Raw genomic sequence first — 24,832 nt, 5'->3', positions numbered from 1 at the left:
ACAGGCAGAGCAGAAGCTTCTCCTGTCCTCTTACCACAAGGCTGCCTTGATGGTTTGCCCACCCGGGAATGGACCCTGTTGGTTCCCAGGAGCCAGTCAAGTGCTCCCTGGGGACTTGAATTGGGTTTCTGCCACCAGAGCCCAGACACATGTAACTGCAGGCCATTCTCTGAAGTGGAATGATGGTTTCTTAGGTGAGTGCCCTCAGCGCATCCACCTTCTTGGTCTTTCCCTGGGCTCCAGGGGTCCAGCTGGCCTTTGCATCTGCTCCCTCCCTCCCCAGTGTGGGGTGTGTGCAGTGTGATGCAGCCTGTTTGCTGAAGGCTGTGAGCTCTTCAACCTCCGGTGGGAAGGGCTCCCACAAGTCAGCTGCTTTCCCTCCGGGGCAGAGGGTGTTTTGTCGTGCAGGTGTCCTCGGCAGGTGGCTATGCCCCCCAGCATTTCTCACGGTGGGGCAGGAATCTAGCTTGTGGTTGTCTGGGAGGGAGCGTGGGTGATGCGGTGAGGTGTGCAGGGACAAGTAGCGCTCCCAAAGCCAGCTCTGCCACTTATTAGCTCTGTGACCTTGAGCAAGACAGGCAGCCTTTCTGAGCCTCAGTTTCTTCCTCTGGAGAATGGGCACATGAGAGCAGAGCCGCTCCACAGCGCTGCTAGGAGGAGGAAACGGGAAAATGCCTGCTTAGCCCCTAGCAGGGCACCAGGCTTACAGGGGAGCTCATGAATGTCACCAATGTCGTCCCTTACATCGACACCTGGCTCTGCTCCCCTTTGAAAGGTGTTTTGAGTCCCTGCTTGGAAGCATACACCAACTCAAAATGGGTGTTTAACCGTGATGAAGATGCGAGGCCCAGAGAGGCTTGGCGACTTTGCTAACGTCACACAGCTGGGACGCTGCCAACTCTGAACTTGCTCTCACTCTGGCCTCATTCCAGGTGTCTGACAACGGTTGTCTCGGGCATGGAACTTGCGCAGGTTCGCAGTGTCCAGCCAGAGAAAAATCAGGACGACATTAGACTTCCCTGGGAGGCAGCTGAATTTTTATCCATTATATTGAATTATGTGGAGTTGCACACATGTAGCCATTCTGACTTAAAAGGTTTAAATATTAAATAAATAAATAAATGATTTAAATATCATATGATTCCACCCAGTTGTGTAGATATACATTCGGTCCCCATGAGTGACTTAGGTGGGAATTACTGTTTTTTTACGGGTTGGGGCAGTCCTTCCCAGGGACAAGGGCTCCCTCGGGCTGGGTTCCTGCAGGACCTCTTGACCGCCGTAATAACCCTTCAGTGGGGACTCTGTAGGATGAGAAAGAGCCACATGGCCCTTAGTGAAAGGGCTGCTCCTGGGATGGCCACTAGCTGTGGTGTGGGAGTTGTGGTTTCCCTCTGAGGACCAGGGGGAGGGCCACGGGGCAGGATCAAGGCAATATGAAAAATGTCTCCTGTCAGAGCTTAGTCAAGGGAGGGCAGGTAGGGCTAGTGGGGCTGATGGCCTACTTCCCCTCCCACGACCATGAAATCATTGTAATAACTTTGCAGAGCCACAACTTGGCCACATGATTGGGAAGAAGACGACACACAGGGTAAGTGTCTTGGAGGGTGGGGCTGGCAGTTCGGGATGAGTCTGAGCAGGTGACGCAGACCAGGACCCAGAGACCCACCTGGAGAGAAGAGGAAGTGGAAGACCGGTATTGTGTCTGAAGGTCCCTGAGCAGAGACAGAAGGACAAAGACGGAAGATGTGTATTCCCAGCCTAGCCCCATGGAGAAAGTCTCCAGGAAGAATCAACCCTGGGGGGGTGCCTGGGTGGCTCAGGTGGTTAAGCCTTTGCCTTCAGCTCAGGTCATGGTCCCAGAGTATTGAGATCAAGCCCTATGTTGGGCTTCCTGCTCAGCAGGGAGTCTGCTTCTCCCTTCCCTCTGCCTCCCCGCCTGCTCATACTTTCTCTCTCTCTCTCTGTCAAATAAATAAATAAAATCTCAAAAGAAAAAAAAAAAAAGAATCAACCCTAGCTTTTGGCAGGAAAGACCTTTGAGTGATGGGAGCCCAAGCTTAGCTTAGGTGACAGGGTGGGATGAGAAGGGGACCGAATATTGTCTCTTTACGGCTGGAGATGGGGCAGCTCCGAGCCCCTGTGTGAGCTGAAGGCTCTGGGAGCCACAGGGAGGCAGCCTCGTGGTCGGTGCTGGCAGCCCTGCAGGCCGAGGGGCTCTCAGGGGGGGTCACTCTGCACACAGCGGGCCCCGGGGGCTTAGCAAGAGGAGGAGGCTGGTGGAGGTGGGAGCTGCAGGTTGGTATCTGAGCCCTTGCCATGCCCCTTGGGGATTCCCAGGTAAGATTCGAGCCTAGAGCTTTTCCACAGTGACTGGGGCAAAGGCAACCCTTCCTCCCAGCCTCGCAGGGCACCCGGACAGTGTAGACGCCTCATGCAGAATAAGACAGCAGGTGCACAGTGATGGCTGGGACCTCCCCCCCACCCCCACCTCTGCCTCTCGCCTCCTGGGGTTGGAGACAGAGACTCAAGACATGAGGGGCTGAAGGAGTCACATGTCACACTGGAGCCTGGGTGGGTCACTCTTTAATGGTATCTGGAAGGGACCTGACCCACAAGGCAGTTACTTTTGGGTGGGGTTCACCACCTTTCCCATGAAGAGGGGACTCTTGGTGTCTCTGTCGACGATGATGATGAGGAAAGGCTTGTTGAAGTCGACACTGGGCGGCATGGACATGGGGATGGCTTCCAGAAAGGTGGCTCCCGCAGCTTCAGTCCCTTTCTCGTCGATGGTCAGCACGGCCTTGTGCAGCCCCTGTGGGGATGGAGCACAGCAGGCTGATCTGAGTGGGGTGCTCCCCTTCCCTGGCCTGGGAGCAGGGCCCAGGGAGGGGCTCACTCAGGCCTCTCTCCCTCCTGGCAGGTCCTTCCCCATCCACGGCCTCCCTCCCTGCAGGCACACAGGCCTTCACCACCTTCCCAGGCCTCTCCTGACTCCACCGGCCGACCCTCACTCTCCTTCCTCACCAGCCTCCACCGCCTCCCTGGGAACCACAGCCTCAGCAGGGAGACTTCCCTGCCCTTCGTCCCCATGGCTCCTGCCTCGGTTCCAGTTTTCAGATGTCCAGTGCCCTGGGGCCCAGGACTCGGAGGGGGACCTTCCCTGTGCCTGGTCTACACCAGCAGTCAGATCCCAGCCTGCCGTTGAACTGTGGTTGTGTCTTTGGTCACCTGCAATTTTCCTGAATAAATGGCCTCCCTAGGTGAAATCCCTCGTTAACTCAGACTCAGTGGCTGGCCAATAGCTCCTGGTGTCACTGACACAGGGGACAAAAGTCCTTTGAAATCCCTGAGCCCAAGCCTGTCTTTGTAAATACGGGTCCATGGAGGCTCAAAGGAGGGAAGGCCCTGGCCAAAGATGACACAGAGGGTCAGTGACACAAGCACAGAGGAAATCCCCAAAATGCCAGAAGCTCTTGAGGCCACCTCCTCCAGGGTCACCTGCCCCACACTCCTGTTTGAGTGGCTCCAACGGCCCTCCTGGGGGACCTCAGTCTGCAGGTGTGCTTGTGTCCCTCTGTCCCTTCCCCCAGACCCCCTGTGAGCTGTGTCCTTGGACACCTGGCGACAACTCACCTTGGACAGCATCAAGGGCCCTTCCTCAGTGATCCCAGAGAGGTCAGCCTCGGCGCTGAAGACCTTGGTGATGCCCATTTTGCTCAGGATGTTTTTCAGATCGTAGGTTTCCAGAGATGGACAGTTTGGGCAAGCGCAAACTGGCAGACCTGTCAGGACGGTTGGGAAACAAAGGGGTTTCACACGTTGAGTGCTTCATTTCTGGTTCTTTCTCCCACTCAGCGGCCCCTCTCCCTGTCCACACGAGGACTGGGGTGTGGTGTGGGTTTATCCTATTCTAGCTTCTCCAGCCCCTGGGGCAAGAGAAGCACAGGGGTGGGCTTGTCCTGTAAAGTCTCAAGTGCTGTGTCCTGCCTCCTCTGAGCAGCCCTCCAAGGCACTCCCCTGGGGAGCCCTGAGCACACTGCCCTGCAGGGTCAGGTGCCCCCAGACCAGGACTTCTCTGGGGGGAATGTCGGTGTGGTGCGGGTGGCGGGGGACATTAGCTCAGTGAGGCATGTGTGAGTACAGGGGCTGAAAGCTCAGCTGTCCCCTCCCGAGGGGACAATGTGTGGTCCCCAGAAGGGTCTTCCAGAGTGAGGAGGAGGCTTGACGTGACCAGATCTGGATGTGCCCCACCTGGTTCTCCTTCCTCGACCTTGGTGCAAGGAGCACAGGGCTGGGGGGCAGGCCTGGGGGTAGGAGAGGTCTTCAAATGCTCTTTCAAGCGTAACCTTATGCTCCTTGTATTTTCACATTCACTGGTGTGTGTGCGTGTGTATTGTGCGTCCTTCTGGATAGTAACTGTGTTCATTCTACTTGCAATGTCTTTGATTCCTTTTCCGTGTTCATGCACCTCATGCATGCGTGCAAGTGCTTTGTGGGGCAACACCGATAGAGCGTTCCTGGGGCTTGGGCGCCGCACGGCTAGGAGCTGTGCACTAGTCCGGGCTGCAGGCTCTCGTGTCGCTTCACTCCGGGGACCTCATCAAACCGCCCCTGTCTCGTGACAGAGGAACCCAGACCTTCCTCGAGGCGCCCCCCAACGTGCACTGGGCTGCTGCTCTTCCAGCCGGGTCCCGGCGGGCCCTTCCCATCTAGCCCTGAGCTCTCCGGCCTCTAACTCCACAGCCACGCTCCCCTTGCCCGCAGCCCATGTCCCCCTTCTCGGTTCCCCAGGGCAGGTGCTGGCCCTGGGACAGGGGAGGGGCAGTGCCCACTGGTGGGGCAGGGAGCCCCAGGAACAGGCCTGGAGCCCTGTGCCACATGAGTGACACAGGCCTGTGTCTGGAGCACAGGTCGGCACCGTGGTGCGGCCCCCGGGGTGTGGGTCCAGCCTCTCCCGACCCCAGCCGGGCCTTGCCGTGGCCGCTCCCGAGTCGTCCTCCAGTTTGAGGATCACCTGGCGATCTCTTTTCCAGGAACTTGGCCAGGACCTCCTTGGTCAGCTTGCTCTCCAGGTGCTGCATTTTGCCCTCGTCGGGCAGGATGAAGAAGGCGTGGCGTTGCCCACGTACTCCATGAGCAGCACCCAGCTGGAGAGCGTGGCACAGTGCTGGATGTCGAACATGCCCAGGCGGCTCATCATGGGCACCTTGACCGTGGTGTGCTCATCCACGTGGAAGTCCTCCTCCGTGGTCATGCTCCACCTCGAAAGGCTTCTCCCATTGCCTGCAGAGAAGGGAGGGTGGGCATCAGCCGAGGAGGGAAGAGGGTTGGATACGATGGGGGGATTAAGAAAAAAATAAGTGGGAAATATCAGAAAGGGAGACAGAACATGAGAGACTCCTAACTCTGGGAAAACGAATAGGGGTAGTGGAAGGGGAGGTGGGCGGGGGGTGGGGGTGACTGGGTGACGGGCACTGAGGGGGGCACTTGATGGGATGAGCATTGGGTGTTATTCTGTATGTTGGCAAATTGAACACCAATAAAAAATAAATTTAAATTAAAAAACAAAGAAGCCCTGAGCCTCCTGCCGAGATCCTTCTCTTTGAACCTGTTTGTAAAGCAGGTTCTGTAAAACCAGGGCTACGATGAATGGTCTACTGAAGGACTTTTGTGAGAATAATGCAAGACCAGAGTAGGATCCAGAATGCCTACACTATAGAGGCTAAGGGATGCCCATCTGGATGTGCAGAGCAAGCATTTTATTTGTATTTTGTGCTCACTAATTTGAGGGCGACTTGGGAGATTCTAAGTGAAAATTATTGGCCTCAGTTCTATTGACCCTGACCACCTCCCCATCCGAGTCCCCTGCCCCTTGTTTGTGAGAGGTTCTTGTCATTCAGGGAATCCCTCTCGCCCCCACTCCAAGGCTTTCCCTGGACCACTGTGCAGGACGCGGGTGCCTGGGCAGCTGCCCCCGACCCCACGTCAAGAGAACCTCCTGTCTGGGCAAGTCAGAGTGGGAGGGTGCCCTGGGGACCCCTGTGCCCAACTCTCCCATTGGACAGAGATGGACACTGAGGCTGGAGAGGGGCCAGACCTTCCAGAAGCCCTCCAGCAGAGCCAAGAGACCTGCCCACCCTGGCCCCGGGCTCTCCGTCATCCTGTTGCCTCCAGAGCGAGGAGCCCGCACAGTGAAGGAGGCAGCCCTGGCCTTGCTCTTCCCTCCTCGCCCCAGCCCCTGTTCCTCTACCTCACAGTGCCCTCTGGGCCTCCCAGGCCCCCCACATGGCCATCCCCCAGGGAGGAGGTCAGGCTGGGTTTCAAGGTCAACTGAGCACCTGCTGTGTGAGCGTGAGATCCCGTGTTCCTTGTAAGGTGTTCAGTCCTCATGGAAACCTGACAACAAGGGTATAATCATGCCCTTATTGCAGAGAAGAAGCTGGAACCTCAAAGTGGTACAATGACTTGCCCACAGTCACGCAGCTAATAATCGGTAGAGGAAGGATTGGAACCAAAGCTGTCCCTCCTTCCACTGCATTGAGTTTGTCAGAGACATGATCTAAGCAGCCTCATTCCCTCCCACACTCTGCTAAAGCTGCCTATTTTACCTCCCTCCTTGGTTGGGATTGACAATGCACAGTAGGACATTAAAGGCTCTGAAAAGTCCTGCAGAGGCGATGACAATTTGGGGTGCCTGAGTGACTCAGTCAAGTATCTGCTTTCACTCAGGTCGTGATCTCAGGATCCTGGGATCAAGCCCTACATCGGGCTCCCTGCTCATAGGGGAGTTGCTTCTCCCTCTCCCTCCGCCTGCTACTCCTCTTGCTTGTGCTCTCTTTCCTTCTCTCTCTCTGTCAGATAAATAATAACATCTTTTTTTTTTTTAATGATGATTTGACTTTCCAACCCATCATCACCTGACCTTAGGTGATCATGGAAAGTATGACGTGGCTGTGTGTGGGAAACTGAATAACAAACACATGCAGAGACACACTGTCCTACTCATCCTGCACTGCCATGGAAAGTTTCACAACTGGGTGTTTGAGAATATTTTGGATGTTTTTGTGGGAAATAGCTCAGGCCGGTGTTGCAACCTTACCTTTAAGAAAATGTAATTCACCAGAGCGAAAACTGTGTCTTCGTCAAGATCTTTGACCAAATCCACAATTTTTCCTTGGGTTCCCTTCTACATAATTGTTGATCTGTTTCTTGGCCTCTTCAGTGTGCCTGAAGTTGATGGTGAAGGCTTCTGAGTGGTACAGGTTCCTGACATCCTCTAAAAACTTATTCAGTAGCTTTATGGTGTCGTTGATGAACAGACCGCTGCCGGTGGTCAGCTGCAGCTGGTTGTCTGGCTGGTTGAGGATGCTGAGGAGTTGATGGAAGCCTTGGTGGACTTCCCTCTCTGCTCTCTCAGTGAGGTTGAAACCGAGGCCTTGCATGATCTGGGTGGTGGGTGTCCGCTCTGGGCACCAAGGGGGACACCCACACCCAGATCATGCAAGGCCTCGGTTTCAACCTCACTGAGAGAGCAGAGAGGGAAGTCCACCAAGGCTTCCATCAACTCCTCAGCATCCTCAACCAGCCAGACAACCAGCTGCAGCTGACCACCGGCAGCGGTCTGTTCATCAACGACACCATAAAGCTACTGAATAAGTTTTTAGAGGATGTCAGGAACCTGTACCACTCAGAAGCCTTCACCATCAACTTCAGGCACACTGAAGAGGCCAAGAAACAGATCAACAATTATGTAGAGAAGGGAACCCAAGGAAAAATTGTGGATTTGGTCAAAGATCTTGACGAAGACACAGTTTTCGCTCTGGTGAATTACATTTTCTTTAAAGGTAAGGTTGCAACACCGGCCTGAGCTATTTCCCACAAAAACATCCAAAAATATTCTCAAACACCCAGTTGTGAAACTTTCCATGGCAGTGCAGGATGAGTAGGACAGTGTGTCTCTGCATGTGTTTGTTATTCAGTTTCCCACACACAGCCACGTCATACTTTCCATGATCACCTAAGGTCAGGTGATGATGGGTTGGAAAGTCAAATCATCATTAAAAAAAAAAAAGATGTTATTTATTTAGCTGACAGAGAGAGAGAAGGAAAGAGAGCACAAGCAAGAGGAGTAGCAGGCGGAGGGAGAGGGAGAAGCAGACTCCCCTATGAGCAGGGAGCCCGATGTAGGGCTTGATCCCAGGATCCTGAGATCACGACCTGAGTGAAAGCAGATACTTGACTGAGTCACTCAGGCACCCCAAAAATTGTCATCGCCTCTGCAGGACTTTCAGAGCCTTTAATGTCCTACTGTGCATTGTCAATCCCAACCAAGGAGGGAGGTAAAATAGGCAGCTTTAGCAGAGTGTGGGAGGAATGAGGCTGCTTAGATCATGTCTCTGACAAAACTCAATGCAGTGGAAGGAGGGACAGCTTTGGTTCCAATCCTTCCTCTACCGATTATTAGCTGCGTGACTGTGGGCAAGTCATTGTACCACTTTGAGGTTCCAGCTTCTTCTCTGCAATAAGGGCATGATTATACCCTTGTTGTCAGGTTTCCATGAGGACCTGAACACCTTACAAGGAACACGGGATCTCACGCTCACACAGCAGGTGCTCAGTTGACCTTGAAACCCAGCCTGACCTCCTCCCTGGGGGATGGCCATGTGGGGGCCTGGGAGGCCCCAGAGGGCACTGTGAGGTAGAGGAAAGGGGCTGGGGCGAGGAGGGAAGAGCAAGGACAGGGCTGCCTCCTTCACTGTGCGGGCTCCTCGCTCTGTGGAGGCAACAGGATGACGGAGAGCCCGGGGCCAGGGTGGGCAGGTCTCTTGGCTCTGCTGGAGGGCTTCTGGAAGGTCTGGCCCCTCTCCAGCCTCAGTGTCCATCTCTGTCCAATGGGAGAGTTGGGCACAGGGGTCCCCAGGGCACCCTCCCACTCTGACTTGCCCAGACAGGAGGTTCTCTTGACGTGGGGGTCGGGGGCAGCTGCCCAGGCACCCGCGTCCTGCACAGTGGTCCAGGGAAAGCCTTGGAGTGGGGGCGAGAGGGATTCCCTGAATGACAAGAACCTCTCACAAACAAGGGGCAGGGGACTCGGATGGGGAGGTGGTCAGGGTCAATAGAACTGAGGCCAATAATTTTCACTTAGAATCTCCCAAGTCGCCCTCAAATTAGTGAGCACAAAATACAAATAAAAATGCTTGCTCTGCACATCCAGATGGGCATCCCTTAGCCTCTATAGTGTAGGCATTCTGGATCCTACTCTGGTCTTGCATTATTCTCACAAAAGTCCTTCAGTAGACCATTCATCGTAGCCTGGTTTTACAGAACCTGCTTTACAAACAGGTTCAAAGAGAAGGATCTCGGCAGGAGGCTCAGGGCTTCTTTGTTTTTTAATTTAAATTTATTTTTTATTGGTGTTCAATTTGCCAACATACGAATAACACCCAATGCTCATCCCATCAAGTGCCCCCCTCAGTGCCCGTCACCCAGTCACCCCCCCCCCCCCCCCCACTCCCCTTCCACTACCCCTAGTTCGTTTCCCCAGAGTTAGGAGTCTCTCATGTTCTGTCTCCCTTTCTGATATTTCCCACTTATTTTTTCTTAATCCCCCCATCGTATCCAACCCTCTTCCCTCCTCCGGCTGATGCCCACCCTCCCTTCTCTGCAGGCAAATGGGAGAAGCCTTTCGAGGTGGAGCATACCACGGAGGAGGACTTCCACGTGGATGAGCACACCACGGTCAAGGTGCCCATGATGAGCCGCCTGGGCATGTTCGACATCCAGCACTGTGCCACGCTCTCCAGCTGGGTTCTGCTCATGGAGTACGTGGGCAACGCCACCGCCTTCTTCATCCTGCCCGACGAGGGCAAAAATGCAGCACCTGGAGAGCAAGCTGACCAAGGAGGTCCTGGCCAAGTTCCTGGAAAAGAGATACGCCAGGTGATCCTCAAACTGGAGGACGACTCGGGAGCGGGCCACGGCAGGCCCGGCTGGGGTCGGGGAGAGGCTGGACCCACACCCCGGGGGCCGCACCACTGTGCCGACCCTGTGCTCCAGACACAGGGCCTGTGTCACTCATGTGGCACAGGGCTCCAGGCCTGTTCCTGGGGGACTCCCTGCCCCAACCAGTGGGCACTGCCACCTCCCCTGTTCCCAGGGCCAGCAACCTGCCCTGGGGAACCGAGAAGGGGGACATGGGCTGCGGGCAAGGGGAGCGTGGCTGTGGGAGTTAGAGGCCGGAGAGCTCAGGGCTAGATGGGAAGGGCCCCGCCGGGACACGGCTGGAAGAGCAGCAGCCCAGTGCACGTTGGGGGGCGCCTCGAGGAAGGTCTGGGTTCCTCTGTCACGAGACAGGGGCGGTTTGATGAGGTCCCCGGAGTGAAGCGACACGAGAGCCTGCAGCCCGGACTAGTGCACAGCTCCTAGCCGTGCGGCGCCCAAGCCCCAGGAACGCTCTATCGTGTGTGCCCCACAAAGCACTTGCACGCATGCATGAGGTGCATGAACACGGAAAAGGAAATCAAAGACATTGCAAGTAGAATGAACACAGTTACTATCCAGAAGGACGCACAATACACACGCACACACACCAGTGAATGTGAAAATACAAGGAGCATAAGGTTACGCTTGAAAGAGCATTTGAAGACCTCTCCTACCCCCAGGCCTGCCCCCCAGCCCTGTGCTCCTTGCACCAAGGTCGAGGAAGGAGAACCAGGTGGGGCACATCCCAGATCTGGTCACGTCAAGCCTCCTCCTCACTCTGGAAGACCCTTCTGGGGACCACACATTGTCCCCTCGGGAGGGGACAGCTGAGCTTTCAGCCCCTGTACTCACACATGCCTCACTGAGCTAATGTCCCCCGCCACCCGCACCACACCGACATTCCCCCCAGAGAAGTCCTGGTCTGGGGGCACCTGACCCTGCAGGGCAGTGTGCTCAGGGCTCCCCAGGGGAGTGCCTTGGAGGGCTGCTCAGAGGAGGCAGGACACAGCACTTGAGACTTTACAGGACAAGCCCACCCCTGTGCTTCTCTTGCCCCAGGGGCTGGAGAAGCTAGAAATAGGATAAACCCACACACACCCCAGTCCTCGTGTGGACAGGGAGAGGGGCCGCTGAGTGGGAGAAAGAACCAGAAATGAAGCACTCAACGTGTGAAACCCCTTTGTTTCCCAACCGTCCTGACAGGTCTGCCAGTTTGCGCTTGCCCAAACTGTCCATCTCTGGAACCTACGATCTGAAAAACATCCTGAGCAAAATGGGCATCACCAAGGTCTTCAGCGCCGAGGCTGACCTCTCTGGGATCACTGAGGAAGGGCCCTTGATGCTGTCCAAGGTGAGTTGTCGCCAGGTGTCCAAGGACACAGCTCACAGGGGGTCTGGGGGAAGGGACAGAGGGACACAAGCACACCTGCAGACTGAGGTCCCCCAGGAGGGCCGTTGGAGCCACTCAAACAGGAGTGTGGGCAGGTGACCCTGGAGGAGGTGGCCTCAAGAGCTTCTGGCATTTTGGGGATTTCCTCTGTGCTTGTGTCACTGACCCTCTGTGTCATCTTTGGCCAGGGCCTTCCCTCCTTTGAGCCTCCATGGACCCGTATTTACAAAGACAGGCTTGGGCTCAGGGATTTCAAAGGACTTTTGTCCCCTGTGTCAGTGACACCAGGAGCTATTGGCCAGCCACTGAGTCTGAGTTAACGAGGGATTTCACCTAGGGAGGCCATTTATTCAGGAAAATTGCAGGTGACCAAAGACACAACCACAGTTCAACGGCAGGCTGGGATCTGACTGCTGGTGTAGACCAGGCACAGGGAAGGTCCCCCTCCGAGTCCTGGGCCCCAGGGCACTGGACATCTGAAACTGGAACCGAGGCAGGAGCCATGGGGACGAAGGGCAGGGAAGTCTCCCTGCTGAGGCTGTGGTTCCCAGGGAGGCGGGTGGAGGCTGGTGAGGAAGGAGAGTGAGGGTCGGCCGGTGGAGTCAGGAGAGGCCTGGGAAGGTGGTGAAGGCCTGTGTGCCTGCAGGGAGGGAGGCCGTGGATGGGGAAGGACCTGCCAGGAGGGAGAGAGGCCTGAGTGAGCCCCTCCCTGGGCCCTGCTCCCAGGCCAGGGAAGGGGAGCACCCCACTCAGATCAGCCTGCTGTGCTCCATCCCCACAGGGGCTGCACAAGGCCGTGCTGACCATCGACGAGAAAGGGACTGAAGCTGCGGGAGCCACCTTTCTGGAAGCCATCCCCCATGTCCATGCCGCCCAGTGTCGACTTCAACAAGCCTTTCCTCATCATCATCGTCGACAGAGACACCAAGAGTCCCCTCTTCATGGGAAAGGTGGTGAACCCCACCCAAAAGTAACTGCCTTGTGGGTCAGGTCCCTTCCAGATACCATTAAAGAGTGACCCACCCCAGGCTCCAGTGTGACATGTGACTCCTTCAGCCCCTCATGTCTGAGTCTCTGTCTCCAACCCCAGGAGGCGAGAGGCAGAGGTGGGGGGTGGGGGGAGGTCCCAGCCATCACTGTGCACCTGCTGTCTTATTCTGCATGAGGCGTCTACACTGTCCGGGTGCCCTGCGAGGCTGGGAGGAAGGGTTGCCTTTGCCCCAGTCACTGTGGAAAAGCTCTAGGCTCGAATCTTACCTGGAATCCCCAAGGGGCATGGCAAGGGCTCAGATACCAACCTGCAGCTCCCACCTCCACCAGCCTCCTCCTCTTGCTAAGCCCCCGGGGCCCGCTGTGTGCAGAGTGACCCCCCCCTGAGAGCCCCTCGGCCTGCAGGGCTGCCAGCACCGACCACGAGGCTGCCTCCCTGTGGCTCCCAGAGCCTTCAGCTCACACAGGGGCTCGGAGCTGCCCCATCTCCAGCCGTAAAGAGACAATATTCGGTCCCCTTCTCATCCCACCCTGTCACCTAAGCTAAGCTTGGGCTCCCATCACTCAAAGGTCTTTCCTGCCAAAAGCTAGGGTTGATTCTTTTTTTTTTTTCTTTTGAGATTTTATTTATTTATTTGACAGAGAGAGAGAGAGAAAGTATGAGCAGGCGGGGAGGCAGAGGGAAGGGAGAAGCAGACTCCCTGCTGAGCAGGAAGCCCAACATAGGGCTTGATCTCAATACTCTGGGACCATGACCTGAGCTGAAGGCAAAGGCTTAACCACCTGAGCCACCCAGGCACCCCCCCAGGGTTGATTCTTCCTGGAGACTTTCTCCATGGGGCTAGGCTGGGAATACACATCTTCCGTCTTTGTCCTTCTGTCTCTGCTCAGGGACCTTCAGACACAATACCGGTCTTCCACTTCCTCTTCTCTCCAGGTGGGTCTCTGGGTCCTGGTCTGCGTCACCTGCTCAGACTCATCCCGAACTGCCAGCCCCACCCTCCAAGACACTTACCCTGTGTGTCGTCTTCTTCCCAATCATGTGGCCAAGTTGTGGCTCTGCAAAGTTATTACAATGATTTCATGGTCGTGGGAGGGGAAGTAGGCCATCAGCCCCACTAGCCCTACCTGCCCTCCCTTGACTAAGCTCTGACAGGAGACATTTTTCATATTGCCTTGATCCTGCCCCGTGGCCCTCCCCCTGGTCCTCAGAGGGAAACCACAACTCCCACACCACAGCTAGTGGCCATCCCAGGAGCAGCCCTTTCACTAAGGGCCATGTGGCTCTTTCTCATCCTACAGAGTCCCCACTGAAGGGTTATTACGGCGGTCAAGAGGTCCTGCAGGAACCCAGCCCGAGGGAGCCCTTGTCCCTGGGAAGGACTGCCCCAACCCGTAAAAAAACAGTAATTCCCACCTAAGTCACTCATGGGGACCGAATGTATATCTACACAACTGGGTGGAATCATATGATATTTAAATCATTTATTTATTTATTTAATATTTAAACCTTTTAAGTCAGAATGGCTACATGTGTGCAACTCCACATAATTCAATATAATGGATAAAAATTCAGCTGCCTCCCAGGGAAGTCTAATGTCGTCCTGATTTTTCTCTGGCTGGACACTGCGAACCTGCGCAAGTTCCATGCCCGAGACAACCGTTGTCAGACACCTGGAATGAGGCCAGAGTGAGAGCAAGTTCAGAGTTGGCAGCGTCCCAGCTGTGTGACGTTAGCAAAGTCGCCAAGCCTCTCTGGGCCTCGCATCTTCATCACGGTTAAACACCCATTTTGAGTTGGTGTATGCTTCCAAGCAGGGACTCAAAACACCTTTCAAAGGGGAGCAGAGCCAGGTGTCGATGTAAGGGACGACATTGGTGACATTCATGAGCTCCCCTGTAAGCCTGGTGCCCTGCTAGGGGCTAAGCAGGCATTTTCCCGTTTCCTCCTCCTAGCAGCGCTGTGGAGCGGCTCTGCTCTCATGTGCCCATTCTCCAGAGGAAGAAACTGAGGCTCAGAAAGGCTGCCTGTCTTGCTCAAGGTCACAGAGCTAATAAGTGGCAGAGCTGGCTTTGGGAGCGCTACTTGTCCCTGCACACCTCACCGCATCACCCACGCTCCCTCCCAGACAACCACAAGCTAGATTCCTGCCCCACCGTGAGAAATGCTGGGGGGCATAGCCACCTGCCGAGGACACCTGCACGACAAAACACCCTCTGCCCCGGAGGGAAAGCAGCTGACTTGTGGGAGCCCTTCCCACCGGAGGTTGAAGAGCTCACAGCCTTCAGCAAACAGGCTGCATCACACTGCACACACCCACACTGGGGAGGGAGGGAGCAGATGCAAAGGCCAGCTGGACCCCTGGAGCCCAGGGAAAGACCAAGAAGGTGGATGCGCTGAGGGCACTCACCTAAGAAACCATCATTCCACTTCAGAGAATGGCCTGCAGTTACATGTGTCTGGGCTCTGGTGGCAGAAACCCAATTCAAGTCCCCAGGGAGCACTTGACTGGCTCCTGGGAACCAACAGGGTCCATTCCCGGGTGGGCAAACCATCAAGGCAGCCTTGTGGTAAGAGGACAGGAGAAGCTTCTGCTCTGCCTGTTCTTTGAACTGCATTCACTGTCTAGGCTGACCCTCAAGCCCAATCCCCGAAGGACACAGGCTACAATTCGTTATCCCCCATTTACGGACAGAGGTTAGACGATCTGCCCGGCACAGGCCTAGAAATCAGGTGCCGTGCTCAGGCCCAGGCTGTCCCGTTCATCTCAGATCTCAGGGGCGAGTCCAACCTCCCGGTCCACACTGGATGCACCTGTCTGGCCTAACGCCAGCTGAGGCATGGTGGCCAAGGGCTCTGCCCAGGTGAGCAGGTGCCGGAGACTCTCGGGAGGCAGGGCTGAGTCCCCGGGGCCCAAGGTAACAGGGGGACAGACAGTCCTGCAGGGAGGGCCTGGCCCCAGCGGGGCTGATGGCCAGTGACCAGGGACATTTGTTCTTAGAAGTCAAAGCTGCCTTTCCACGACAGGTGCCCACTCCCTGTGCTGGAAGTCACCTCCGCGCTGTATTACTCGGGCCACATTTCAGGAGGGCTGGTAAGGGCAGAGTAAAAGAAATCGCTCTGATGGCTTACACACATGTCTGACTTCCTCTGACTCTTGATTTGGGGGCAGAAAATCAGCAGAGGGATGAACGACAGATATTTGCACATTTTGTTCGTGAAGACCTGAGCTGGGGGTCAGATGGCCTTGGGATCTTGTCACGGCTCTACCACAAACTAACATGCCCTGGGAGCTGGGGAAGTCACCACCCCCTCTGGGAGCCTCGCTTTTCTCACCAGTAAAATGGGAGCACTAAGGTTCCAAGGGTTTTGATATTCTTAAGATACTAAGCACCTCAGGGCAGCCCAGTGCAGATCTTCCCCATGATTCTCCTGAGCCTCGGCACTTGGCAGGTGCCCGTCACCTCCTTTCTGTGCCCAGACAGACTTTGGAGCCCAAAGGACATGGACTCCAGCTCCAATGTGAAGATTCCAAGGGCTGAGTCCCTGGCAGTCACAAGTCCAGTGACATCAGACGGTTGATGCTCAGCAGAGGTCAATCATGTATCAGACACAATTCTAGGCTCTGGGGAGATTATAATTCATTTTCTCCTCTCAACAGCTCTGTGAGGACAGCATCAAGACGAAATAAATACTTAGTCTTGCATGGCCATGGGGCTCCCAGCACCCCACCCTTCTGATGGCTCTTGCACCTGCTGATTCTGCTGGACTAGGCCATTTCAAAGGAGAACAGCAAGGCCCTCCGATGATACTCAGGCATGCCCAGGCTGCACTCTGGAAGCCCCCCAGGCTGATTTCCTGCAGTGGACGTGGTTGTGGGCCCACAGGACTGGGTGTCCCAGTCCCCTGAGACTGCCCTATAAATAAGGGAAGCCCCAGGAGCCGTTGCGAGACACCTGCAGTGAGCGGCCAGCCCAGCCAGCCTCTCTGGGCAACCAGTGCATTCTACTGAGTGAGTCCCTTCCCATCAGCCTCCTCCTGAGCTGACATGGTCAGCGAGGCGGGGGCCCCTGTGACAGGATTATTATGTCCACTCAGCAGAGGAGCAAACTGAGGCACCGATAGTGGATTATTATGTCCACTCAGCAGAGGAGGCAAACTGAGCAAACCGATCAGAGGTTTGGCTCTGATTTGCCGGGCTCAGGACTGGCAGGCAGGCAGCGGAGCCTTGGCCCGTTCTGCTCAGCACCACCAGTGGGGAGGATGGAATCGCGCCATTCAAAGGCCCCCAGCACATAGTAGGCCCGCTATCGCGATGCATGCTGCTGGGTGGGGCTGCTGGGGGATTGCCTTCGCCTTCTCCCACCCTCCCCAGGTTTGGAAAGGACCCTGTGGTCCAGGTGGTCTTCACCTGTGTCTCTCCCACCTGCAGGTGGCAGGGACAAGTCCCCTTGGAGGGTCCCTTCCATGCTCCTCAACACGCTTCTCCAACATGCGTCGGGATCCTTCTGTCTTACGTGGCTCCTTTTCAACTCCAGCCAGAGCCAGAGTCCTTGACCTTGCCCTGTAGATTCCATGCCCTTCACTTAACTATCTTACTGGAGAATGCCCATGCCCTTTTAGCTTTCCCCCAGGGTAGCCTGCTCCCCAGATTTCCAAAGGATGGCCCATGGTCCCCCCCCCCACCACTCCCTGCCAACCCCACCCCCACCCCCCGCACAGTGGACCTTGGCCTTGGTCTTGTCACTGGAACTCCTCCTCTGCAAGGTTGAAGTGTATTCATTAACTCCTCAGATAACCCTGCTATCTTGTCTGTCACATCCTCCCCTTTCTTATCTAGGCTTCATGGCCCTTCTCCCACTCGTTGGCCCCTTACTGATTGTAAAAGTTTTCGTTTGCGAAACCCACCACCCTCTTCCCCCAAAAGTGGATCTCTCGGGTCCCTTCTGGCCGTGAGTTTTGACCGCTAGCCCGGCTTCCCTCGCATCTCCAACAATCTCATTTTAAAGAGGAGGATCATATGCATGTTGGCCATGTCTATGTCTTCCTCTGTGAGATTTCTGTTCATTGTCTTTTGCCCATTTCATGATTGGATTGTTTGTTTCTTTGGTGTTGAGTTTAATAAGTTCTTTATAGATCTTGGAAACTAGCCCTTTATCTGATATGTCATTTGCAAATATCTTCTCCCATTCTGTAGGTTGTCTTTGAGTTTTGTTGACTGTATCCTTTGCTGTGCAAAAGCTTCTTATCTTGATGAAGTCCCAATAGTTCATTTTTGGCTTTTGTTTCTTGCCTTCGTGGATGTATCTTGCAAGAAGTTACTATGGCCGAGTTCAAAAGGGTGTTGCCTGTGTTCTTCTCTAGGATTTTGATGGAATCTTGTCTCACATTTAGATCTTTCATCCATTTTGAGTTTATCTTTGTGTATGGTGCAAGAGAGTGGTCTAGTTTCATTCTTCTGCATGTGGATGTCCAATTTTCCCAGCACCATTTATTGAAGAGACTGTCTTTCTTCCCAATGGATAGTCTTTCCTCCTTTATCGAATATTAGTTGCCCATAAAGTTCAGGGTCCACTTCTGGATTCTCTATTCTGTTCCACTGATCTGAACACCAATAAAAAAAAAAAAATAAAATAAAGAGGAGGATCAGAGAGATGAAAAATTTTTGCTCTGGGTCCGCAGCTAGTGAATGAGCGAAGCAGGTTAGAACCCAGGTCTGTCTGAAGCTAAAAAGTGGGCTTTTAACCACTTCCTCCCCACCACGTCACCCCTCTGTCCCCTTGAGGGTCCAGCATCTCCAAAGCCGCTGCCATCCAAGCACAGGCAGGGACTCGGGTGGTGTCCAGGGGTGTAGGTTGAGCTGGCTGTGGGGACCACAGACGATTTGGGGGCTAGATCTGGGACTCATCGTGAGGCCAGCTCAAGAAAGGCTCCTAGGGGCTATAGCTGTGCGTGAGTGTTTGGGAGGAACAGCCCTGACACTCAGAAGAGCTTGTCATAAAACTCCCAGGGCAGAAGAAAACACAGGGGCATCTGGAGTGTCAGGTGAGGAGATTTGCTGTGGTGTCCTGAAAGCCTGCCACAAAATGTCATAGCAGAATCTGAGACCTCCCCGCTGACAGGGCTCCCACCCAAGAAGCATGGACACCCCAAAACTAACTGGGACCAGTGGACTCTGTGCCCCAATGAAACAATGAACTCACTTGACCTAGACCTGCTCTGAAATGAGACGTCTGTCCACCTAGGGAAAAGGAGGCCCTCCCAAGGACACACGGCCTTGAATCCCTCCTCCCCCTGCACAAGGGCACTTTGACCCCAGAGGACACTGGAAACCGTCTGACAATTTTTGATTGTCTATACCTGCAAGTGGGGACCTTGCTACTGGCATCAAGTTTGCTAGGATGCGTCTAAAACATCCTCTAATGCACGGGACAGCCCCTCACAGCATAGAATCTTCCAGCTCAGATTATCAATGGTACTGAGCTTGAGACCCCTGACTCCCGCTGTGCTCAGCCTCAGAAGCAGCCAAGTTCCCGCTTCAGGAGGTAGTTATCAGGCGAACCTGACCTTGTACAGAGCACCAGGCACAAAGCCTGCAGACCTGCCTGGTGCCAGCGCTGCTTGGCCAGCCGTGTGGCCTTCAGAAAGTCCCTGAACTGCGTGCTCTCCAAGCCCCAAGTCATCGAAACAGAAGTTAATGCCTCTGAGCACCGTGAGGTGAAGGGGCCTCAGTGCTTTTGTCAGCAGCATCCCCCAGACTCGGAACATTGTAGGGTCAGATCATAATCCACGCCAGGCTCAGATGCCTCTACCCGAGGGCTGCAGCAGCTGCAAGGAAAGGGAGCAGGAAGTGTAGGGAGTCAGGGAGAGTTTGGGCCACAGTCAGCCAGGTTGGGTTTCTGTCTCTGTGTCACTGGGCAAGTGCTTACCTCTTCCGGACAACAGCCTCATGCCAATGGGGGCCAACGGGGGACTATTCCAGATCCAGTCATCCCTGTACCTGCTTCCTGGGTAATCGTGCACCCGTACATCATGCTTCCTGTGCCTCAATTTCCCATTATGCAAAACAGGGCATGGCGCTTGCGCACAGGGCAAGGGCCACTGCAGGTGGTTGTACGGCCGTCAAGAGCGTGAACTCCCATCACCCAGCTGGCCCGGGTCTGTGATTCTCCTCCTGCTACTTTCCTGCTCTGTGGCCTTGGGCAGGTGGCTTAAACCTCTCTGGCCTTCGGTCTCCTCATCAGAGAATGGACAACTGTCCCAGGTCATAGGTCATTACAAGAGGGCAACGAGATGAGACGGCGCAGTGCCTAGAACGGGGTCGGCACGTGGCGAGCCCTGCGAGGGCCTTGCTACTGTTCTGTCCTGTGATGAGGACGTAGGAAAGTGCTTGGCCGGGGCCAGGACACAGGAGAGGTTCAGCAAACTCTGTGTTCTACATGGTGTCAGTCAGCGGCCGGGGGACTCAACCGCGTGGCCTGACCTGGGCGGGTGCCCCTTCTCTCTCTCCCTCTCTCCCTCTCTCCCTCTCTCCCTCTCTCCCTCTCTTGCAGGACAATGCCATCCTCCATCCCCTGGGTTCTCCTCCTGCTGGCAGGTCTGTGCTATCAGGTTCCTGGCTCCCTGCTCGCCCCCAGGCAGGATCACAGTCTCCATCAGCATGGACGCTTCCCCAACATAGCCACCAAACTGGACAACTTTGCCTTCAGCCTGTACCGCAGACTGGCCCCAAAATCCAACAACAACATCTTCTTCTCCCCCGTGAGCATCCTACAGCCTTCACAAAGCTCTCCCTGGGGACCAAAGGGAACACTGGCACCCAGATCCTACAGGGCCTAGATTTTAACTTCAAGGAGACAGCTAAGGCCAATACCCACAATGCTTGCAGCATTTCCTTGACACCTTCAACTTGTCAGCCAGCCAGTTCCAGCTGACCAGCACAAGTGTGTTATTCATGGATAAAAATCTGAAGCAAGTGCATGAGTTTTTGGAGGATGTCACAAAGCTGTATCACTTCTCCGTCAACTTCAGAGACACAGAGGAGGCCACGAAACAGATCAACCAGTACATAGAGAAGGGAACCCAAGGAAAAATTGTGGATTTGGTCCAAGATCTTGACAGAGACACAACTCTTATTCTGGTGAATTACATTCTTTCACGATAGGTTTTACCACCAGCCTGAGCTGGTTTGAAAGGAAACACGCAAAAATATTCTAACAGTCTAAGCTTTACTGGGAAGTGCAGGATGGGGTATGGCGGTGCATCTCTGCATGCGTGACTCAGTTTCCCCACACACAACCACTGTCATACTTTCTGTGATCAACTAAGGTCAGGAGATGACAGTTGGACAGTCTTATTGTCATCTTCTCTGCAGGATTTTTCAGAGCCTTTAATGTCCCACTGTGCCCTGTCAATCTCTACCAAGGAGGGAGGTCAAATAAGCAGCTTTAGGAGAGTGTAGGAGGGAATGAGGTTTCTTGGGTCACATTTGTGACAACGCCAGTGCAGTGGAGGAGGGACAGATTTGGAGTCAGAAACACCAGGTTTCCAATCCTTCCTCTGCTGATTATTAGCTACGTGACTGTGGGCAAGTCATTGCACCACTTTGAGGTTCCAGCTTCCTCTCTGCAATAAGGGCATGATAGTACCCTTGTTGTCAGTTTTCTGTGGGGACTGAACACCTTACAAGGAACACGGGATCTCACGCTCACACAGCAGGTGCTCAGCTGACCTTGAAACCCAGCCTGACCTCCTCCCTAAGGGATGGCCATGTGGGGGGCCTGGGAGGCTTCAGAGGGCACTGTGAGGTAGAGGAACAGGGGCTGGGGCGGGGAAGGGAAGAGCCAGGCCAGAGCTGCCTCCTTCACTGTGCGGGCTCCTCGCTCTGGAGGCAACAGGATGATGGAGAGCCCGGGGCCAGGGTGGGCAGGTCTCTTGGCTCTGCTGGAGGGCTTCTGGAAGGTCTGGCCCCTCTCCAGCCTCAGTGTCCATCTCTGTCCAATGGGAGAGTTGGGCGCAGGGGTCCCTGAGGCACCTCCCACTCTGACTTGCCCAGACAGGAGGTTCTCTTGACGTGGGGGTCGGGGGCAGCTGCCCAGGCACCTGCGTCCTGCACAGTGGTCCAGGGAAAGCCTTGGAGTGGGGGCGAGAGGGATTCCCTGAATGACAAGAACCTCCCACAAAAAGGGGCAGGGGTATGTGGACAGTGAGGTGCTGAGTAGGACTTCGGGAGTTTCCAACTACACCTAATAATTTTCGTTAATCATCTTCAGGCCATCCACAAGCCAACATCAAATCCACATCAAAATGCTTGCTCTGTCCACCCAAGTTGGTGCCATGTGGCTTCTGCAGTATATACATTCTAGAACCTCCTCTAGCCTCAGTACAAGCCCATGAAGCCTTTCAGTAACCTGATGGGATCCTTGTAACCCCAATTGACAGGTGATGCAGCTGAGCCTCAGAGACAAGCGCCTGACCTGGGCACTCCTCCTGGCACGCTTATGCACATCTCCCACTTTCAACTTTCCAGGCAAATGGGAGGATAACTTCAAGTTTGAGCACATCGTGGAAGGAAACTTCTACGTGAGTGAAAACACCAAAATCAAGGTGCTCATGATGAGCCGCCTGGGCATGTTTGACCTCCACTGGGAAAAGGAGCTTTCCAGTTGGCTGCTGAGGCAGAGCTGCCAGGGCAGAGTCAGCGCCTTCTTGATCCTGCCCAACCTCAAGAAGAGGCAGCAGCTGGAGAGCAAGCTGGCCAAGGAGGTCCTGGCCAAGTTCCTGGAAAAAAGACAAGCCAGGTGATCCTCAAACTGGAGAATGACCAGGGAGCGGCCACGGCAGGCCTGGCCAGGCGGGGAGGCTGGACACACACCCCGGGGGCTGCACCACTGCGCCCGACTCCGTGCTCCAGACACGGGCCCGCAACACTCACACGGCACAGGGCTCCAGGCCTGTTCCGGGGGGACTCCCTGCCCCACCGTGGACATGGCCCTCCCCTGTCCCAGGGCTAGCACATGCCTCAGGGAACCGAGAAGGGGGACACAGAGCAAGGTCTGGGTTCCTCTGTCGCTAGACCGGGGCGGTTTGATGAGGTCCCCGGAATGAAGCGACACGAGAGCCTGCAGCCCGGACTAGTGCACAGCTCCTAGCCGTGTGGTGCCCAAGCCCCGGGAACGCTCTATCGTGTGTGCCCCACAACGCATTTGCACGTATGCATGAGGTGCATGAACACGCAAAAGGAAGACATTGCAAGTAGAATGAACACAGTTACTATCAGGAACAACGCACAATACACACGCACACACACCAGTGAATGTGAAAATACAAGGAGCGTAAAGTTACGCTTGAAAGAGCATTTGAAGACCTCTCCTACCCCCAGCCCTGCCCCCCAGTCCTGTGCTCCTTGCACCAAGGTCGAGGAAGGAGAACCAGGTGGGGCATCCCAGATCTGGTCACGTCAAGCCTCCTCCTCACTCTGGAAGACCCTTCTGGGACCACATATTGTCCCCTTGGGAGGGGACAGCTGAGCTTTCAGCCCCTGCACTCACACATGCCTCACTGAGCTAATGTCCCCCGCCACCCGCACCACACCGACGTTCCCCCCGGAGAAGTCTGGTCTGGGGCACCTGACCCTGCAGGGCAGTGTGCTCAGGGCTCCCCAGGGGAGTGCCTTGGAGGGCTGCTCAGAGGAGGCAGGACACAGCGCCTGAGACTTTACAGGACAAGCCCACCCCTGTGCTTCTCTTGCCCCAGGGGCTGGAGAAGCTAGAAATAGGATAAACCCATGCACACCCCAGTCTTCGTGTGGACAGGGAGAGGGGCCACTGAGCGGGAGAAACAGCCAGAAATGAAGCACTCAACTGTGAAACCCTTTGTTTCCCAACCGTCCTGACAGGTCTGCCAGTTTGCGCTTGCCCAAACTGTCCATCTCTGGAACCTACGATCTGAAAAGCGTCCTGAGCAAAATGGGCATCACCAAGGTCTTCAGCGCCGAGGCTGACCTCTCTGAGATCACTGAGGAAGGGCCCTTGATGCTGTCCAAGGTGGGTTGTCGCCAGGTGTCCAAGGACACAGCTCACAGGGGGTCTGGGGGAAGGGACAGAGGGACACAAGCACACCTGCAGACTGAGGTCCCCCAGGAGGGCCGTTGGAGCCACTCAAACAGGAGTGTGGGCAGGTGACCCTGGAGGAGGTGGCCTCAAGAGCTTCTAGCATTTTGGGGATTTCCTCTGTGCTTGTGTCACTGACCCTCTGTGTCATGTTTGGCCAGGGCTTTCCCTCTTTTGGGCCTCCATGGACCCATATTTACAAAGACAGGCTTGGGCTCAGGGATTTCAAAGGACTTTTGTCCCCTGTGTCAGTGACACCAGGAGCTATTGGCCAACCACTGAGTCTGAGTTAACGAGGGATTTCACCTAGGGAGGCCATTTATTCAGGAAAGTTGCAGGTGACCAAAGACACAACCACAGTTCAATTGCCGGCTGGGATCTGAGTGCTGGTGTGGACCAGGCACAGGGAAAGTCCCTCTCCGAGTCCTGGGCCCCAGGGCACTGGACATCTGAAACTGGAACCAAGGCAGGAGCCATTGGGATGAAGGTCAGGGAAGTCTCCCTGCTGAGGCTGTGGCTGCTTCCCAGGGAGGCGGTGGAGGCTGGTGAGGAAGGAGAAGTGAGGGTCGGCCAGTGGAGTCAGAAGAGGCCTGGGAAGGTGGTGAAGGCCTGTGTGCCTGCAGGGAGGGAGGCCGTGGATGGGGAAGGACCTGCCAGGAAGGAGAGAGGCCTGGGTATGATCATGAGACACAAAGAAGGAGCCAGACCCATAGGGGAAAATGGTTAAGGAGAAGTGTCCTCAAAGATGTTAGGTAACCAGTTGACCCATAATTACTAGAGAAAGAACTCTGACTTATTAGGTCCCATTCACACATACACATAAACACACACACACACATGCATACGCAGGCGCACACATGCATTATGCACTCATATGTTTATTGAGCACCTATGCTACTGAGGCTCCTCACATGAAGCACCTTAGTAGTCCTGGGAGTCCATACGGGATAGGTCTCATTTTCTCATATAGGAAATCAGAGTTTTGAGAAGAGTAGTCATCTCCTTGAAGTGACACAGTTAGTTAGGGGGAAAATGGGATTTAAACCCAGATCCTTGTGATGGAAAGTCATATTTTTTCTACTACAGCATGATGATTCAGTTGTGAATGTTGTGATCCTTTAATAAAAATGCTCAAATGGTAGACACCCAGCCAGCAATTCTGCTCATTTGTCATTGTTTTCAGTCTTATTTCAAGGAAATGCTAGGAATACCCAAGTTTTCAATGGGGCTTTGGAAAGATCCCCTCCTTGAGGCCCCAGAACAGCTCTCATCTCATCACATTGGGCTTTGTTCCCCGCTCTGGGTGGGAGATGGTGAAGCCTGTCTCTGCCTCAAACAGGTCCGTCTGTCTCTTCC

The 24,832-nt window shown here is 54.9% G+C and overlaps 2 protein-coding genes and 1 pseudogene across 2 annotated transcripts; 2 read left to right on the top strand and 1 right to left on the bottom strand.

Moving 5' to 3' along the window:
- Nucleotides 1–2,572: 2,572 nt before the first annotated feature.
- Nucleotides 2,573–4,495, bottom strand: LOC119879117 (alpha-1-antiproteinase-like). Its single transcript, XM_038589566.1, has 3 exons — nucleotides 4,255–4,495; nucleotides 3,637–3,785; nucleotides 2,573–2,815 (listed from the first exon to the last, which is right to left on the bottom strand). The coding sequence occupies exons 1-3, from the start codon at nucleotides 4,478–4,480 to the stop codon at nucleotides 2,624–2,626; spliced, it is 567 nt and encodes a 188-aa protein (XP_038445494.1). The 5' UTR covers nucleotides 4,481–4,495; the 3' UTR covers nucleotides 2,573–2,623.
- A 2,952-nt stretch (nucleotides 4,496–7,447) lies between these two features.
- Nucleotides 7,448–12,403, top strand: LOC119879118 (alpha-1-antitrypsin-like; the record flags this gene model as incomplete). The annotated part of the gene is given in 6 exon segments (XM_038589567.1): nucleotides 7,448–7,847; nucleotides 9,671–9,870; nucleotides 9,872–9,942; nucleotides 11,188–11,335; nucleotides 12,156–12,230; nucleotides 12,232–12,403. Coding segments are annotated over 6 exon segments (1,011 nt in total), but the record flags the coding sequence as incomplete, so codon positions are not given.
- A 7,519-nt stretch (nucleotides 12,404–19,922) lies between these two features.
- On the top strand, nucleotides 19,923–23,410 carry LOC119879115 (annotated as a pseudogene).
- Nucleotides 23,411–24,832: the final 1,422 nt, after the last annotated feature.

The sequence above is a fragment of the Canis lupus genome, unplaced genomic scaffold (genome assembly GCF_011100685.1).
Source record: "Canis lupus familiaris isolate Mischka breed German Shepherd unplaced genomic scaffold, alternate assembly UU_Cfam_GSD_1.0 chrUn_S297H457, whole genome shotgun sequence".
Lineage (NCBI taxonomy): Eukaryota > Metazoa > Chordata > Mammalia > Carnivora > Canidae > Canis > Canis lupus.
This window is presented reverse-complemented; position numbering and strand designations above follow the sequence as displayed.

Bases quoted from the DNA above. Each gene is read 5' to 3' on its own strand.
- LOC119879117 (XM_038589566.1), bottom strand. From the start codon at position 4,480: ATGCATGAGGTGCATGAACACGGAAAAGGAATCAAAGACATTGCAAGT. The intron at 3,786-4,254 runs GTGGGGCACATC...CCGTCCTGACAG, and splicing joins GGTCGAGGAAGGAGAACCAG to GTCTGCCAGTTTGCGCTTGC. The intron at 2,816-3,636 runs GTGAGTTGTCGC...CCATCCCCACAG, and splicing joins GGCCCTTGATGCTGTCCAAG to GGGCTGCACAAGGCCGTGCT.